The 18588-nt window shown below is 52.6% G+C and overlaps 2 protein-coding genes across 3 annotated transcripts; both read left to right on the top strand.

Moving 5' to 3' along the window:
* Positions 1 to 42: 42 nt before the first annotated feature.
* LOC102107602 (histidine--tRNA ligase, cytoplasmic-like) lies at positions 43 to 5647 on the top strand. Of its 2 annotated transcripts, XM_088063452.1 has the most exons (12): positions 43 to 240; positions 329 to 448; positions 776 to 871; positions 1671 to 1796; positions 1924 to 2031; positions 2470 to 2568; positions 2880 to 2973; positions 3110 to 3237; positions 3322 to 3564; positions 4259 to 4375; positions 4685 to 4831; positions 5036 to 5647. In XM_088063452.1, the coding sequence occupies exons 1-12, from the start codon at positions 43 to 45 to the stop codon at positions 5090 to 5092; spliced, it is 1533 nt and encodes a 510-aa protein (XP_087919578.1). In that variant the 3' UTR covers positions 5093 to 5647. The 2 variants fall into 2 exon arrangements, with proteins under 2 accessions (XP_087919578.1, XP_087919579.1); XM_088063453.1 differs by lacking the exons at positions 43 to 240; positions 329 to 448; positions 776 to 871 and having other exon boundaries at positions 909 to 1792; positions 5036 to 5634.
* A 5-nt stretch (positions 5648 to 5652) lies between these two features.
* On the top strand, positions 5653 to 17967 carry HARS1 (histidyl-tRNA synthetase 1). The gene is made up of 13 exons (XM_005523441.2): positions 5653 to 5868; positions 6401 to 6490; positions 8173 to 8292; positions 8476 to 8571; positions 9306 to 9431; positions 11420 to 11527; positions 13221 to 13319; positions 14364 to 14457; positions 14594 to 14721; positions 14806 to 15048; positions 16170 to 16286; positions 16681 to 16827; positions 17460 to 17967. The coding sequence occupies exons 1-13, from the start codon at positions 5791 to 5793 to the stop codon at positions 17517 to 17519; spliced, it is 1506 nt and encodes a 501-aa protein (XP_005523498.2). The 5' UTR covers positions 5653 to 5790; the 3' UTR covers positions 17520 to 17967.
* Positions 17968 to 18588: the final 621 nt, after the last annotated feature.

Raw genomic sequence — 18588 nt, 5'->3', positions numbered from 1 at the left:
CCGCGGTCACGTGCTCGCGCTCCCCGTGTCCCGGTACCGGCCATGCTCCGCCTCGGACCCTTCGCCGCCGCCGCCGCCCGATGCCTACCGGCGGGGCCCTGCCTCGGGCCGCTGTGCCTCGCTGGGAGCCGCGGTAGCTTCGCTCGCTCCTGGCTGCCGGCCGGTGACCGCGGACCTTTGTCCCGGCAGGTGCGGGCGGCGGCGGGCGGCGAGCGGGTGCCGGTGCTGAAGACGCCCAAGGTAAAGGCGGGGAGCGGGGGCGGCGCCGGTGGGTACCGAGTGTTCCCCCGCGCCCTTGCCGCTGACGGCCGCTCTCTGTCCCGGGCAGGGCACCCGCGACCACCCCCCGGCGCAGGCGGCGCTCCGGGAGCGGCTCCTGAGCGCCGTGGTGTCCTGCTTCAAGCGGCACGGGGCGGCCGCCATCGACACCCCCGTGCTGGAGCTGCGGGTGAGGCGCGGCGGGAGCGCTCTTTCCCCTCGGTGTGGGGAGCGGACCCGGCCCGGGGGCTGTGGGGACCCCTCTGCGCCCTCCTGTGGGACTGGGGAGCGCTCCCTTCCCCAGGGCCCTCAGGACAGGTTTGGGAGCTCCCTCTGTGTGGGGGAGGGCAGCTGGACATTCGCTCTTGGTTCTCTTTTTAGGGGGACTCGGGTCCGAGGGTGCTGGAGGGGGGATGTGTGTAATACCCGGTTCGTGGTGACCGAGCTCTGTACCCCATCTCGGGGGACCCTTCACCCCAGAGCCACCCCGGTCACCAGCCCCTCTGTCCCTCCCCAGGACACGCTGATGGGGAAGTATGGGGAGGACACGAAGCTCATCTACGAGCTGCAGGACCAGGGAGGGGAGCTGCTGGCCCTGCGCTATGACCTCACCGTATCCTGTGCTCCCAAGGGGATGGTGGCACCCTGAGGGGATGCTGGCAGACCAAGGTAGTTGCCACCTCTGCCTTGAGGGATTGCTCTTACCTGCCTGCAGGTCCCATCGGGGTGATGGCAGCGCCCCCTTAGCCATCCCAGCTGGTCTGGCTGTCATTGTCATGACCCCACACCATCCCCCAGCCAGGGCAGGGCCCACAGCAGTCCCTTCCTGCTGTGGACATGCAACAGGATGCTCTGCTGTACTGGTTTTATCTTCTCCCAGTTACAGTCCCCACCTCTGCTGTGCCCATCCCACCTTGCTAGTGCCACATGGAAAGGTGTTTGCTGCAGGTGTCCATTCCAGGCCTCAACCTCCACATCTCAACAAAAACCTTTCCTTCAATGTCTATATAGCTGTGCCATGCACTGAATTCCCATTGATCACACTCTGAGAGGGTGGAATGATGAGAGAGGGTTTGTGTATGTTTGTGTATGTGATGTTGTTACACTCTGGGTCTGGAGGAGGAAATGGAACTGTCCCAGCATTGAAGGAGCTCAGGTGGTTCATTGTACTCCTCCTCAGCCTGGGGGATGATCTCTCCAGAGGTCATAGAGTTATAGAATATAAAAAGGTGGAAGGGATCTGCAAGAAGTCCCGCCCATGACCCTGCACAGGGCATCCCAAGAACCTCACCATGATTGTGGAAAAAATCGGGGAGCAGTTGGCAAAGGGAAGGGCCGATGGGAGGCTTTGAGGTTCAGCTTCTACAGTGCTGGGGACCTCCATGTAAGCATCCTTAACTCCTCGGGCCCAGGTGCCCTTTGCTCGCTACCTGGCCATGAACAAGGTCACCAACATCAAGCGCTACCACGTCGCCAAGGTGTACAGGAGGGACAACCCAGCCATGACCAGGGGCCGCTACCGCGAGTTCTACCAGTGCGTGAGTGTTGTGCACTGCCACCAAGGCCACAAGGCCAGGAGGGTTTTCCCAGCTGCAGAGCAGCAGAGTGTGCCTGGTAAGGCCCCTTGGCTCTACCAGGAGCTCCCATCACTTCTTCTGCCCCCAGGACTTTGACATCGCCGGGCAGTTTGACCCGATGATTCCTGATGCTGAGTGCCTGAAAATCGTGCATGAGATCCTGAGTGACCTGCAGCTTGGGGACTTCCTCATTAAGGTGAGACAGGGTGGGTTCTGTGTGCCACAGTGGGAAGCAGTGGTCATTGTTCCTGTGGTTTTACACAGGAGTACCTCTGCCTGCTCTAAAGCCTGACCCAGAAGTTCATCCTACTTCTCTGGCTCCTCATGGTGTCTATGCAAAGGCTGGACCACAGCTTGGACATGCCTTGAGCTGGGAATACCAGTTCTCCTGAGGCTGCAGTCAGCAGAGTTCTGTCCAGGACAAACCAGAGTCTTCTGCAGAATTCCAGCAGCTGACTAGATCCACAGAGTCACGGGATGGTTTTCATACCTCTACACTTTCTCTTCCCATGGAGTTTGGGTTCTGAGGAAAAGGCATGAGGAACTGCCAATAGCTGCAGCTTCCCACACTCCAGGAAAGAAGGAATGAATTCAGGGCATGCCCCCAAGGTAAGTGTGCCTCTCTCTCCCCCAGGTCAGTGACCGTCGGATTTTGAATGGTGTGTTTGCTGTCTGTGGTGTTCCAGAGAACAAGTTCATACCTGCCTGCTCCACTGTGGACAAGCTGGACAAGGTCAGCATTGGGCTCATGGGGAGACACTTCTGGTCTTGGGATGGATGTCTAAGACTGGGCAGTGTTGTGGCTGTTCTTGTTGTGAAGAGTTTCACAGCAGCTATGATGGGGTCTGCAAAGGATTTGAAGAGTTCTTGGGCCTGGTTAAGAATAAAGCCTGGTGATTTGTTAAAAATTCCTGTAAGAAAGAGAGGCATGATTAGTGAGATTGCTGACTGTTATTGCACACAAGTTATGCACATGTGTGCTGATGGAGGCAGTGGGTGAGGAGAACATCCTGCAGCAAATGATGCCCTTCTCTCCCCTCACAGGTGCCGTGGGATGAAGTGAGGAGTGAGATGGTGGGAGAGAAGGGGCTCTCTCCCGAGGCTGCGGATCGCATCGGGGAGTACGTCCAGCTCCATGGTGAGCACCATGGCTCGTGCCCTTGGCCTTGCTCTGGGCTGGGGATGGAAGGTGCAGGGCACACACCCGGCTGTCTGGGGCCCCCGTGCCGGGCGCTGCTGCCCTGGCACAGCTGAGGCATGGCTGGTCCCCACAGGTGGGCTGGACCTGATCGAGCGGCTTCTCCAGGACCCAAAGCTATCCCAGAACAAGCTGGCCAAGGAAGGGCTGGGAGACATGAAGCTGCTATTTGAGTACCTGACCCTGTTTGGCATCACAGGGAAGGTGAGGAGATGTGGGGGCAGGAGGGGGTGCTGGCCTCGTGGGCCCGCGAGCAGCCGGTGATGGGGCCACCCTTGTGCCCCGCAGATCTCCTTCGACCTGAGCCTGGCGCGGGGCCTGGACTATTACACGGGGGTGATCTTTGAGGCTGTGCTGCTGCAGCAGGAGAATGAGCACGTGGAGGAGCCCGTCAGCGTTGGGAGCGTGGCTGGAGGCGGCCGCTATGACGGGCTGGTGGGGATGTTTGATCCCAAGGGTCGGAAGGTGCCCTGTGTGGGGGTCAGCATTGGGATTGAGCGGATCTTCTCCATCCTGGAACAGAGATTGGAGGTAGGTGATGCAGGCAGTACATTGGGGAAGGCTCCAGGAAACAAAATGCTCTTTATTAGAGGTGTCCAGCTCCACAGTGCTCAAGGGAAAATAATTCTGGGGGAGAGGGTGGCTTTTCCTGTGCCTAAATATTGATGCACTGAAGACAGAGTAATTTTCTGCAGCCCATCAGGATTCAGGTGTGGGCAGCCAAGGGCAACATTCCCTAGGAGATGTCAAGGAGATGTTAGTGACAGCCTTGAGTTCTGGGCCTGGCTCTGGGTTTGTGCTCCAGTCACTTTGTTCTTGTGTCTTGCCTCTGAAGTTTTCTGTCCTGGGGATTCTGAAGCAATGAATTTGGTAATGGCTGTGAGCTCACACTAATAAACCCCAGGAAAACCTCTGTAGAGATTTATTATTCTGTGTTTGGTTCCAAGCCTGTGATTCCTAGCAAGCGAAGCTTAGGCAATGTATTTGTACCTGAAGAATCAAAGGAGACATTGGAAAGCTGTCCTGGTCCCATCCAGGTGCTTGGCCAGGGTCCCCTAGGAACAGCAGCATACAATTCAGTAGTGTGACACAATGCAGAATCTCTGGGGGACTCATTAAAGGTGCCCAGGTTGTCACTGTTGCTGGAGATAGATGTGGTGAGGTGTTGTGAGCTGTGGATGCCCACGGACTCACTCCCATAAATGTCCCGTGTCTGTCCCTTCAGGCTTCTGGGGAGAAACTTCGAACAACTGAGACCCAGGTGCTGGTGGCTACACCACAGAAACACCTGCTTGCTGCCAGACTGAAGCTCATCTCCGAGCTGTGGGACGCAGGGATCAAGGTAAAGGAGTGACTTGGGCTTGGCAGTGTCGCAGGTGAGTGAGGGAGAGCCTGAAGGGAGCTGTAGCACAGCAAGACCAACTCCATTAGTTTTGTGTCTCTCCAAGATCTGGCCTGTCAGAGATCACAGAGTCATTTGAATTGAAAAAGACCTCAAAGATCATCAAGTCCAACGTTTAGGTCTAGGCAGGCAGAGAAGAACAGGCCAGAGCAGCAAAGTGATTGCTGCAGGGTTTGGTATTGGTGCTTCACTGCAGTATTCATCAGAGTGAAGTTGGGTTAGTGATTCACCCCTCCCACTCCCTCCTAGGCAGAGATGCTGTACAAGAAGGATCCTAAATTGCTGAAGCAGCTGCATTATTGTGAGGACATGGGTATCCCCCTTGCTGCCATTGTGGGAGAGCAGGAGCTGGCAGACGGAGTCGTCAAACTGCGAGATGTTGCAACGAGAGAGGAGGTGAGAATGCCCTTTTACACCAGGTTTTAAAGTACTTCCAAGCTCTAGAGATCACTGAAGAGCTCTGGGTTTTCCCTCAGCGTTCCTTTGAGAGACCATAGCACAGATCTATTGGGGTGACTCCAGAAAGCCAGTCACAAACTGCATTGGTATCCTCAGTCCTTAAAAGTGCTCTTCTCTAATGCTGCTCTGTTTGCTTTGTAGGTTGATATCCCCAGAGAAAAGCTTGTTGATGAGATCAGGAGAAGGCTGGAGCCCTGAGAACCTCTCTGGCTGGAGCTGCTTGGCTGAAGTGCTGCACAACTGGAACGCTCCTCCAGCACCCTCAGCCATTCCCTGCCAGCTGCGGTCTGTGTAACATCCACTCACCTGAGGCTCATTGCCTCGGCTAAGGCAGTGAGAACAGAGGAGTAAGCGGGTTTTAAAAGCTGTGGACGGCTCAGTCATCAGGTTAACCTCCTGGTTAGCTCCTCTGAAGGTCAAGTTTGCGGGTTCCTAACACTGCAGTCCCTGTATCTGTACAGCCATTTCCATCACTGTGGGTGGTGGTGGCACAGCTCAAGCAGGATCAGGCGGAGCTCCTGACGTGGGACGGGGAATCTGTGGTGTGTTGGGCACGTGTCAGCTCAGGGCGAGGGGGGCAGTGGAAGGGCACCCCCGCCCCAATCGGGGCTGCGGGGGCCGGTCCCAACCCGCAGCCGGGCGCTGCCGGCGGGCTCGGGGCTGCGGGACCGCCCCGCCGAGGAAGCACGTGTCCCGTCACCGAGGGACACAACGAGCGGCTGGAGCAGCTGCGCAGGCCGGGGCGCGCCTGGAGAGACTGTATTTTTATATATTAAACAAAAACCCCAGTAATAAACCCGAACCGCGGCCTCCGGCTTTTTCTTTTTACTTCCCCGCGGTGGCGGCGCTGCGCGTGCGCGGGCTGTGCGCGTGCGCGGCGCGGGCGCGGACTCGCCATGGCGGAGGAGGCGGCGGTGCGGGCCCAGGCGGAGACCGTGCGGAGGCTCAAACAGGACAAGGCCGATGCTGACGAGGTGCGAGGGCTCCGGTATTCCTGGGAATGGGGTGTAGTGGAGGTTACTGGGCTGAGGCTGGCGGTGTTGGGAAGAGGGGTGTCGGGAGGGATGGGAGTGCGGGGCTGGGAGGTGGAAGGGCTGAGGGTGCAGGGGAGGCTCGTGGTGGGAGCTGGTGACTCCGGTGTTAGATTGAAGGGAAGGATGCTTGGCAGAGTTAGGACTGCGAGGAGGATGCTGGAAACCGCTGGTGCTGGTGCATGTAGCAGGAACTGGTGGGATAGGAATGGGGAGATAGCTGTGGATGGTAATGGAGGTCGTGGGAGTCAGGGAATGGTGGGGGTGTTTGCGTTGCTGAGATGGGGGTGCTGGTATGAGAAGTGGGAAGTACTGGAGAGGAGCAGGGAATGTCTCTGTGGTTGCTGATAAGCTGGGAATAGTGGGTGTATTGAGGTTGTGGGGTGCAGGTGCAGTGGGAACGCTGAGGTTGAAGGGCAGTGGGCTGGCCTGGTGAGTGGTCTTATCCCCAGCTCCCTCCTTGCTCCATCCCCAGATTGCAAAGGAAGTGGCAAAGCTGCTCGAGATGAAGGCACAGCTGGGGGCAGACGAAGGGAAACACAAGTTTGTGCTCAAGACCCCAAAGGTAACTCCCCACAGCACACTCCTGTGCCCTCTGTGTGCATGTCCTCCCCCCATACACACACCCAGCACCCTCCACACATCTGTGGGCAGAAGTCCGGCATGGCCACACCTGTCTTTGTTCACATTTCTGTTTTCACTTTCAGTTTTAGCAGCAAGGGGGAGAGGGATGAAAACATACCCTGACAGCATTTAACCCAGATACCCACCACCTTAGAGACTTCTGAGTGCTTCTGTGACATTCCAGCCACCGCTGGTGTGGTCAGGAAATTCCCTTCTAACCAAGCTTTATCATAACTGCCCAGTGTGAGAGGGCTCATATCTGCTTCTAGTCTAAGGGGCAGAATAATCCCATTTACTGAGCAGGTCTGGCTTGCTGCCGGAATTTCTGTGTCCTCTTTTGGAAGGACCCTTCCTTTACAGTCTCCAGACCTCTAAGAATAGTGCTCCTAATGCAATTTCTGCTGAGATACTTTGTAACCTGAATGTTTCATCACTGTCAGCTGATCAGAGACCACCTGCTTTCACACTGTGGCATAGAGACATTTATGAATATGTCCACAAACAAAGCAGGCTGTGGTGATGCCACTGACATAGGAAATCATAGAAAACATGGAATGGTTTGGGTTAGAAGGACCTTAAAGCTCATCTTGTTCTGCCCCCTGCCATGGGCAGGGACACCTTCCTCTATCCAAGGTTGCTCCAAGCCCCATCCAGCCTGGCCTGGGACACTTCTAGAGATGGGGCAGCCATAGCTTCACTAGGCAGCCTCACAGGGAAGAATTTATTCCCAATATTTAAATGTCTCAAAATTGTCCCTTTGTCCATTTCCTTTATGATGTGTTTTGTTGAATGTAATTGTGGTGTGATGCCTGGGAAGTGGAAGGGCATTTTATTGTTTGAAAGTGTGGAGAAGGGGATTTTGCAGCTCTGTTGAGTGCCAGAAAAACTCAGTTGATTTTGCCAGCCCATCTCAGGCTTGTCAATGGCAGCTGAAGGCCACCTGAGTGATCTGTGGGTGGGGGGTGCTTCCTCCTGCCTAACTGGTTTCATAAACCAGGTTTTATATTAAACAGGTGTTATAAAGTGGAAGTTGGAGATCTAGCTAATTAACAATGATTTGTATGTTACTGAGAACATGAAGGTCGTCATTGAAATAATTCAGCAACACCAAAGAAATGGAAAGGGTGCGTGGCCCTGTCAGTCATAGACGGATATTTCACAGGTGTTGCATTTTGAAAGGTGATTTTTCGCTGTGTTTGGAAATTGCAGAGCTGATGGTTCCACAGTTTCAGAGCATGTCTGTCCTCTGTTCCCACCTTTGGGGTGGCTCATTGGGCAGGGGTCTGGCTAATAGGTCTGAGTCAGAGCTGAGGACAGGTCCTGGTTGCACTGTCAGCTCAAAATCAGGCTGAACTCTGATTGCTGGATCTGCTTTATCTCCTTTGTTTCCTGTATTCTGAAACTCCTGACTTAGGTTTCACTCTGCAGACCATGGCAGACTCTGAGCTGTGTCCTGATGTTTTCCAGCATTTTTTGTGGTGTTTACCAGTATCTGGTGTCTGGACCTGGTCTCTCTGGCTTAGTTTAGCAGTATGGCAGCTTCTTCATATTGCTTCTGGCTTCTTTCACATGTCATGCCTCTAACCCAAAGTGTCCTTTGCTCCTTTTCTTCCCTCATCTCAGGGCACACGGGATTTTGGCCCCAAGGAAATGGCCATCCGTGAGAGGGCCTTCAAAGCCATCATCTCGTGCTTCAAGCGCCACGGAGCCGAAGTCATCGACACGCCGGTGTTCGAGCTGAAGGTGGGTGAGGACACACAGCAGGTTGGCTGAGCTGGTGAGGATCCTGCAGCTGAGAGGGTTGAGGGTTGAGTTTCCTTCTTCCATTCCTAGGCATTCTCCCTTTCTCTCCTTGTTTTCTGTGTGCTCTAGGGCTGATCCCCTGTCACTGAAGATACTGTTTGTTCGTGTGTTGTTTTGTTGTAGGAGACACTGACAGGGAAATACGGTGAAGACTCGAAGCTCATCTATGATCTAAAAGATCAGGGAGGAGAGCTGCTGTCTCTGCGCTATGACCTGACAGTATCCTGCCACAGCTGGTGCTGAGGGGCCTTGGCTGTCCTCCTTTTGGGGCAGTGCTGTCCTGAGGGGGAGGGAGGACCCTAAACTGACAGGGAGAGCATGAGCATGAGCGGTTCAGTGGGTGCAGAACCCTTGCTTGGTTATTTATTGTGTATTGCTTCCGTTTGGTGAAGGAATGCTTAGAGTCATGGAGTATCCTGAGTTGGAAGTGACCCCAGGGATCATTGAGTCCAACCCCCAATCGCCTGCACGGGACACTCCAGCCATGTGCCTGAGAGTGTTTTCCAAATGCTCCTTGAGCTCTCTCGGGCTTGGTGCCACAACCACTTCCTTGGGGAGCCTGTGCCCATGCCCAACAACCCTCTGGGGGAAGACCTTTCCCTAACATCCAGCCTGACCCTCCCCTGACACAGCTTCATGCCCCATGTGTCTGGAAGTACAGATGATCTGTACTGAGTGTGGATTCTTCCAAGATGGGTTCCCAGGCCAGGTTGCTGCAGTACACAGCCCACATGAGACTCAGATCCAGCCTAAGGTCCTACTGGACAAAACCTGAAGGGACACTTGGAGGCAGCATGTGTGGAGACCTTGGGGAGCTGTGATAAGTCCAGCTGTCTTTTAGCAGTCCTTTGCCCCAGGGGTGCTGGGTGGGACCAGTGAGGACCCAGCACTGCCTGTGACTGATAAGTGGGGGGGATGTTCCCTTCTTGTTGCCATCCTTAACTCTGTCTCAGGTGCCCTTTGCTCGCTACCTGGCCATGAACAAGATCACCAACATCAAGCGCTACCACATCGCCAAGGTGTACAGGAGGGACAACCCAGCCATGACCAGGGGCCGCTACCGCGAGTTCTACCAGTGTGTGAGTTTGGCAGAGGACAAGGACCCTGCTGGGACAGGCTGTGGGCTGGGTTGGCACTGTCAAAATAACAGCTGTGATACCCTTCCCTGTGGCTGTGGAAAGCTCTGAAGGATCCACTGATCTTCTCTTAGTGTGTTCTTATGAGTGTGAAAAACAACTGGAGGGTGGAGAGTGGCTGTGACAGCTGTGACACAGTGCTGGCATGGTGTGGAACTTTGTCATAGAGCCCCCAGGTATCACCTCCTTTGCACTGTATGGGAGGGCAGCTCCTAGCTCCATCCCATAGTGCTTGCTGGATGGGTGGTGGGGAAGAATTTCCTTCTGATCCCAAATCTGGCAGCAGTTCAGCTCTGGGTGTGTTATCAGGACCTACAAACCAGGCAAGGCAGTAGCATATGCTACTTTACTTCCATGTTCAGTCAATTTTAGCTTCAAAGGAAGGGAAAACCCAGAGGCCAAATTACAAAACAAGTAACAAAGCAATTTCCTTTGTGGCTCTCTCATGGTAGTCCTAAGGAACAGCTTTGCTCTGTTCTACTGACACAGTCCCCAGGGACTCAGATTGCAAACAACTTTTTTTGTTTGAGAATATTTCTACTTCATTATACAACCCCTGGGAACACCTTCCAGCTTTGGCTTGGTGATTCCTGTTTCCAGATGACATGGGGTCATTGCCTCCTGTCTCATCTCTTATTCCAAGATCCCACTCCTAGGATGGCTAGAAATGGTCTTCTAATATCCAGGCTAAACTTATTTGTATCTGATTGTTGCCTTCCTCTTCTTTAAAGAGTTCAGCTCTTAAAACAGTAGCTGTCATCCCTTGATATGTATTCTTCCCCTTTCCCAGGTAAACATTTGGGAAATCTTTAGAGAAATCTTCCCCTCCTTACATCACATAAATCAAGCTCTGTTACCTTTGTTACCTTTTCTCCTTGGAGATGTTTTCATTCTTTTCTGAGCCTAGGACCTTTTTCTGCAGCTTTTCTTCAATATAATTCACCACGCCCTGGGTTTTTTTCAGTGATATTTCATCTGTGCCATTTACAATAATATCAGCACTTTCCTGACTTCCTGTATACTTCCTGTACTTCCTCACCCAACTTTCCCAGGGATTGCATCAGCCCTCTTTGCACTTAGCTGATCAGGAATTAACTATGTGATCCCATCTCTTCCTCCAATGCCCCAGTTTATTTTGAGAGCTTGATTAAGCCCTCTTGAAATATATCCACATAATGAAAATTATTCTTGTACCCAAAAATCTCACTGAAGACTTTGCATTTGGGGATTCCTAAACAGGAGTTGAAGAAGGGCTCTCTTGTTGCTTCTGTGTTTTATTTGTCTCTGAACACTGATGCTCTTTTCCAATCATGGGATACCAGCCTATTAAAGTATCTTGATATTGGGCTTTGGTTCTTCTGTGTGCTAATTCATCTGGTGATCTCTGGTGGGCATCACTTAGGGTTCCTGATTCCTTTTTCTGTCTTAGCAGTTGAAACCCTGGTTTTGCTTCTCTTGCCTTCCCTAATCATTAACTTGATTGGCATGTGTATTAAAAAAAAAAAAAGCATCCTAAGAATCAAGGCAAAACATTTGGCATTTAGGTTACAGCAAATGAGAAGTAGTTTTTTTCCTCCCCTTTCTGATTCCTTTGTTCTATTTATTTACTTCTGCTACTCCATTTGTTGTTTTTTGAGGATCTCTGTTTCAGAGATTCACACAACTGCTGGGTATGGGGAGCAGGTCAAACTGTGTACAAGCAGTGAAGCAGTGTACAAACTCTGAAATGCAGTGGACATGAGAGCACTGCTGCCTTCCATGGTAGAGGTCCTAACCCACATTCTGTCCCTTATGGACTGAGTCTGTAAGGGATGGTGCTCCTTTACATCCCAGTTCTGTTGGGTTTTGTATACAAACTGCTGTTACCAGTAGTTGAAGCTATTTTTCTGCAGTGGTGCTGAATTGCTTGCTGCCTTTTCCTCTGCCCCCAGGACTTTGACATCGCCGGGCAGTTTGACCCGATGATTCCTGATGCCGAGTGCCTGAAGATCGTGCATGAGATCCTGAGTGACCTGCAGCTTGGGGACTTTGTCATCAAGGTGAGACAGGGTGGGTTCTCTGTGTCAAAGTGGGAAGCAGTGGTCACTGTTCCTGTGGTTTTACACAGTAGTACCTGTTCCCACTCTAAGTCCTAACCCAGGAGTTTGTCCCTCCTGTCTGCCTGGAAGCCTCTTGTACTAAAGATTGGATCTCCACTTCGGTTTGCTTTGAGCTGGGAAGGACAGGAGTTTCCCTGAGGCTGCAGTGACAGTGTTCTCTCCAGAACTAACCATGGTCCCTTCCAAAATTCCAGGAGCCAGCTAGAAGGATAGAATGGTCTGGGTTGGAAAGGACCTTAAATATAACCCAGTTCCATTACCCTGCCATGGGCAGGGACACCTTCCACTAGACCAGGTTGCTCCAAGCCCTGTCCAGCCTGGTCTTGAACACTTGCAGGAGGGAAGTTGTCACAGCTTCTCTGGATAACCTGTGCCAGGGCCTCACCACCCCTATAATAAAAAATTTCTTCCCAATATCTATCTAAGCAGGTGATTGTCATATTCACTGCCTGCAGTAGAGCAGGCTCTGGTCCAGGATTCCTGCCCTTATCCCAGCTCCCAGTGTCTCCTTAGCAGGGGCATCTGCTCACTGTGTGGTGTTGCCTGCAGACTCCTGCCTTTCCACCAAATCCTTTTTGGAGCTGAAGCATTTTCTAGAACAAGAGCTGTGCCCTACTGTAGGCTGAGCTTACTATTTGCTTCCAGACACCTCTGTTCCCTTGGAATGGCAGCAAATGGTGCTCAATGTGTAGGTGATAGGATGGGAAGGGTGCACAGGAGCAGGAGAACAATGGGCAGGAATGGTGGATGCACAGGAGGGCAGTGGGATCTATGAGAGACTTGGAGCTGGGCCATTCTGGGGCACTGCAGGCTGGATGTTGTGTTCCTATTGCAGCCCCATGGGGCAGGAGCCAGGTATTTCCCCTTGAACCTTTCTGGGGTGAGATGAAGGAACTGGGTGTTTTGGGCAGTGGTGAAAGTGTGACCTTTGAGGATGAAGACATTCCTGCAGTGGGGAGCAACAGAATAATCTTCCTGTTGTTTGCTATTGTGAGGTTATTTGTGTCTCCCACAAGGCACTTTCTGGTTCTTGTTGATGCTGGAGGAGTCCAAATTCCTTTGCAGTTTCTTTGTTTCTGACTAATTGTAGACTTTCTCACTGCCCATGGAAATGTTGAATCCAGCTGAGTCTTTGGCCTTAATTATGTGCTCTTACAGAGCATAATTAAGCTACAGAATTCACTATACTATCATTAAAAAAATAAATCCTCATTGAGGATTTAACATAATCAGATGTCCTTTTTCTCTTATGCTGATAGTGTAGGGTAATACTCTGAATTAATCTCCTTGGCTGTGGTCTGTTCCTGAGCTGTTTTTACATGTCCACACAAGGGGACTCATAGACCCTGATGTTTTTTTTTTTTCTCTTTTGAGTGGAGGTGTCTGTGGCTCTAGAAGGAAATGTGGTGGCCCTGCTCAGGCTTGGTAGATGTCAGTTGTGCTATTTCATCTGCTCTGGTAAGCTCAGCTCCCCAGGATTGGGAAACAGAAATGACAAAGAGCAAAAAAAACCCTTGACAGACATCTCCTATGTTCTTTTCCATGCTTAAAACTGCTAGGTGAATGAAGCAGGACACTGCTGAAGCATCTGTTTGAGTTCATAATTCCTGATGTGCTGTTCCTTTTCCCCCAGGTCAATGACCGGCGCATCCTTGATGGGATGTTTGCAGTTTGTGGTGTCCCAGACAGCAAATTCCGAACCATCTGCTCCAGTGTTGACAAACTGGATAAGGTATGTGCTGGAGCCCCAGGCTGTATCTGCTGCTGCTGGAGTCTCAGTGAATGAACCATGGTCCATGAGAATTGTCTGGAAAATGTTGATGAGCATTGAGTTGTTCCCACCTTTCCCTAGAGGGGATACATGCAGGGCACAGCATTCACATAGGAAGACTGGATCCTCTGTTTTGTAATCCACTATCCCATGAGGTCCTGATAAAAAGAAAGGTGGGAGGGGAAAAATGCTCTTCACATAGGAGGTTCAATATCCTCAACCTTCACCTGCTCAAGGTGTTGTTACTTATGAACAAGGCTTATAAAACCTGCACCAAATTAGGCTAGGGCATGTTAAAAAGAGCAGCTTGTGTCTCATCTCATGTGGTCATGGTTCTTTGTTGAAGGGTGACCTGCCTTTTCCTGTGGAGGATTCATGAGATAGTCAAATGAAGGCAAGTGGAGGAATTCTCACTCCTCCCTGTTAGCAGAGATCCATTGCAGAGGCATGACCAAAGTTTGGGGCTGTGTGTGTGAAAAATCAATGGGAAGGGAGCATTGGGCTTTTTGCTGATGGGATCATTTCCTTGTGATTTATCTCAGTGCATCTGGATGTGATCAAGTCTCTGATTCCCTTTGACCCCTGGTCAGTGGGAAATGGCAGCATATTATGCTTACATTGTTTTTTTTTTCCTTACCCAAGCAGTACCTCATGCCTTTCCAGGTGATTCCCACCTTTCCATGACCAGCAACGCTTTCCTCAGTGGTGTTTATGACTAAGTACCTAACCAGGGAAACCACAGCAGCAAGATGGCTCTCAGACTGGGTGGTTATACAGCACTGATATTTGATTCTGGCCAGAAGTCAAACTAAAAGTATTTTTGAAGGCTTGGGATACAAACAGGCTGTGCAAAGGGACAAGAAATGGAGTTATGCACACATGACTGTGCTCTGAGAGCTGCTGCTTCTCTCATGCACATTCTAACCACGATGATGAGATTCTGCCATGCAGAGGAGAGCCCATGGGCCCTGGTGCAGTGGCTGATGGCCTTCTCTCCCCTCACAGGTGCCGTGGGATGAAGTGAGGAGTGAGATGGTGGGAGAGAAGGGGCTCTCTCCCGAGGCTGCGGATCGCATCGGGGAGTACGTCCAGCTCCATGGTGAGCACCATGGCTCGTGCCCTCGGCCTTGCTCTGGGCTGGGGATGGAAGGTGCAGGGCACACACCCGGCTGTCTGGGGCCCCCGTGCCGGGCGCTGCTGCCCTGGCACAGCTGAGGCATGGCTGGTCCCCACAGGTGGGCTGGACCTGATCGAGCGGCTTCTCCAGGACCCAAAGCTATCCCAGAACAAGCTGGCCAAGGAAGGGCTGGGAGACATGAAGCTGCTGTTTGAGTACCTGACCCTGTTTGGCATCACAGGGAAGGTGAGGAGATGTGGGGGCAGGAGGGGGTGCTGGCCTCGTGGGCCCGCGAGCAGCCGGTGACGGGGCCACCCTTGTGCCCTGCAGATCTCCTTTGACCTGAGCCTGGCGCGGGGCCTGGACTATTACACGGGGGTGATCTTTGAGGCTGTGCTGCTGCAGCAGGAGAACGAGCACGTGGAGGAGCCCGTCAGCGTTGGGAGCGTGGCTGGAGGCGGCCGCTATGACGGGCTGGTGGGGATGTTTGATCCCAAGGGTCGGAAGGTGCCCTGTGTGGGGGTCAGCATTGGGATTGAGCGGATCTTCTCCATCCTGGAACAGAGATTGGAGGTAGGTGGCTTTGGTGCTCAGCTAAGTATGGTTAATCCCCCACTCCAGCAGATGCTGAAATCAGTGTTCCTTGCCCCAGCATTCAGAGAAGCTAGGCATGCCTCTGCTGTGCTCTGCACCAGGAGTCAGAACCAAGATATAGCCTCCAGTTCTCTCTGGCCTGGCAGATGACATCTGGGGCTCCCGCTGAAGACAAGACCCTTCTTCCCACGGCCCTCAGACATGGCTTCTCCAGCTGCAGCTGGAGGGGGAACTTTAATCCTCAGCAGGGGCAGGTAACTAGGGCAGGTGCCTTAGTGTTCCCCACAGCATTGGGCAACCATATGAACTCAAATCCTCCTTGGGGAGGTGGCATTGTTCTGCAAGGGAGGCAGCAGCCTCACATCTAGTTGTCCTGCCTATGGCACTACAGAGACCAGACAGGGATCATGTTCCAGGGTAGGAACTGCAGTGCCTCTAGCTTTTTCCTCTTCCCCCTCCTCAAAGCTGTACTGTTCTCCATCCCAAGCAATGGGTGTTAAATAGGTCTTTGTAAGCTCCCAAGATGTGGCTGCATGTTCCTCTCCCCTGAAAGTCTGGTGTTGGCTCTCTCTTGGCAGCCAGACACAACTGGAATTTCTAAATAGAAACTGAATTCCTCCCTCACCACCTGCAGTCCTGGCCAGGTTTGTTCCTTTGCAGGTGACCTTTTAAAGTCTCCTCCCTTCAGCAAGGCAGCAGGGAAATGACATGTGGAGTATCCAGCATCTGCCACAGGGACTGGTGGAGCATTCAGCTTGCTGCTGTTTAACCCATAGTTAGAACCTCAGCTGTAGAGCAGGCAGCTGCCTGTGTCTGAGTGTGTGTTGCTTCTGAGCTGCTTGGAGCAGATATTTAAGGAGGCCCTTGGGTGTGGAGAAACATGAGGGAGGCTGTGTTAAGCACTCATCACGGAAAATTGATTCTGCATTAGGATGGGATCTGTGGGATCTCCCTGACTCTGAGTTAATGCTGTTGATCCCTCTGAGCCCAGTCCTCTTCACTGCTAGATGGATGGAGCTGAGTGGTGACCCATCCTGCTCATAGAATCTCAGGTGTCTTGGTATATCTGTGGCAACTTTGAGGTTTTGTCCCCTCCCTAGGCCTCTGAGGAAAAGATCAGGACAACAGAGACACAGGTGCTGGTGGCCTCTGCCCAGAAGAAGCTCCTTGAAGAGCGACTGAAGCTCATCTCCGAACTGTGGGATGCTGGGATCAAGGTATAGTCATACCAGGTGATGGCAAAGTCAAGAGCTGCCTGGTTGTCCAGGAATGTCCAGGAATGGATCTGGCTTTGCTTTGGGAAGCAGTTACAGCGAGCAGGTGGGGAGCAGACTGCCTTCCTGAATGGAGCCTTCCTCTTCTCATGGGGATGTCCCATATCATGGATGTGTTCTATATCATGGGATCTCCAGGAAAGGCTGGGCAGCAGGACTTGGTTAGCCCTGTAACTGCAAGGCTTTGTTGAACTTGGTGCCCAGCCTTCTCCATGAGTCCATCCTGTCCCCACCACACAACCTCACACTCACCAGACTGGGCCAGCAGTGCCTGGGTGAAGGGGCCCAGTGAAACACCCTGGTTTGATGATGGTGGTGTGCTCTGGCTTTCTCCCAGGCAGAGATGCTGTACAAGAAGAACCCCAAGCTCCTGAATCAGCTGCAGTACTGTGAGGACACAGGCATCCCTCTTGTCGCCATTGTGGGTGAGCAGGAACTCAAAGATGGAGTCGTCAAGCTGCGGATTGTGGCAACCAGGGAGGAGGTATGACCTGTGGTATGGTAGGGTTGGCTATGTGACCCTTCAGCCCAGCTCAAACCAGCCCTCCAGACCCAGAGGTGTTTCCAGCAACTTCTGTAACACCCCATACTCCAGTTCCTTACCCCATGCAGCTTCCTGGAGTTAGGAAGTGCTGTTGTCTCTAACTCTGGAGAGTTTCCTATCATGTGGCCTCCCTGAACTCCTCAGTTCAGGAGCCTGGAGTGGTGATTCAGTAGTGCTCTTGGAATATGTGAGACTGAACAGAACTTGGTTAGCCCTGAACTGCTAACAGCGCCTGTTTTCTCAGGAGAGATTCCCAAAACAGGCAGCACTGGAATCAGTGCATAGGTCACTGGCTAAGATCACTACATAGATCACCTAGATCAGTAGCTTTGGAACCAATAGGAAGGTGTGGGAAGAGCATCATTCTCACAACCCTTACAGAGGAGGGGGCTCACTGGGGTAAGGGCTTGCTGGTGCGTGCCTGCTCTTACATGTTTAGCTCTGTGGCTGCTGCAGCCCACTTGGTCCCTGTAGAGAGACTGGTGACACCTTGGTGTGACCTCCTGAGACACAGGGTGACGTGTCAAGCTGCTGGAGTTGTATTGAAGGAACTTTTTGCTCCCCCTGTGTAGGTCAATGTTCGCAGAGAGAGCCTGGTGGAGGAAATCAGGATACGAACGAGTCAGTGTTAACCCCTTGGGACGCATCTGCTCCTTTGCTGGATTCCAGCTGACAGATCTCCTTCCATAAATGCCTTCACTAGGCTGTGCAGCAGTGGGTGGGATGTCGGGGTGACTTTGAAAGCTGTATTTATTCTTGTCTTACGCCCTTCTTTCCCTGGTGGGAGGCAAGAGGCTGCACTGACTCCTGTGCCATGCCCTGGCCCTTGAGAATGTTGCTGGAAAGATGTTGTGGAAATGGCTCTGGCAGATGCTGTCCGCGCATCTGCCGCAGTGACCCAGGAAGTCCCACACTGGCAGCAGATCCTGGGGGTTTGGCTGCAGCTTCTTGTTCCCGTCGTTTTGAATAACCATCCCAGCCCATCTCTCTGCTCTGGCTGCAGGGGGTGACCTTATCCCCAGCAACATGTAATGGCGCTGCTCCCAGAAACATAATAAATCTGTCTGTCCCCTGCTGTGACTCCTGTCTCTGCTTGCTGCTTGGGGCAGGGATTTGCTCACCTGCCTCGTTAAGCCAGAGCTGTTATTTAAAGGTCATTGTTGATGTTTCTGCAGCCCTGATGTTTCCTGCTCCCTCTGGATACCCTGGTGCTGACAACTCCTGTGACAGGTGCAAAGCCAAGCCCCCACAGCTGGCTGGACTGCTATATGAGTGACCTCCCAGTCTCCTGTGGGTGACTCAGGGTACCCCCCAGACCCTTTTGCTGCTGAGGCACACATTTTGCCTGATATCCCCAAACCGTATCAATTCTTAAACCTGTGGCTCCCTAAAGAAGGATTAGGCATGAATAAAGAAACAATACATCGTTCCTGTGCATAAAAGGACAAGATGAGAGAGGAGTGGCAGGGAAAACAAGGTAAGAAAAGACTAGGAAAAGATAGAGCATAGAGGCTAGAACAAAGCAAGGGAAGGAAAATTAAGACAAGGGCTCCTTTGCCCCCCCTCTCCCTTGCCCTATGCGCCGGTGGGAGCTCAGCGAAGGGTTCTAAGGGGCCCTTGGGCGTGGCGCTGCGGCTCCCGCCTCCACGGGCCGGACTGGCATAGCGCTCACCTGTGCACCCTATTTATAACCTCCTGCCA

The sequence above is a fragment of the Pseudopodoces humilis genome, chromosome 17 (genome assembly GCF_049639895.1).
Source record: "Pseudopodoces humilis isolate 2021_Gansu_Grassland_sample_001 chromosome 17, ASM4963989v1, whole genome shotgun sequence".
In the NCBI taxonomy this organism is placed as follows: domain Eukaryota; kingdom Metazoa; phylum Chordata; class Aves; order Passeriformes; family Paridae; genus Pseudopodoces; species Pseudopodoces humilis.
Note: the sequence above shows the minus strand (reverse complement) of the source record. Positions and strands in the feature narration are given on the sequence as shown.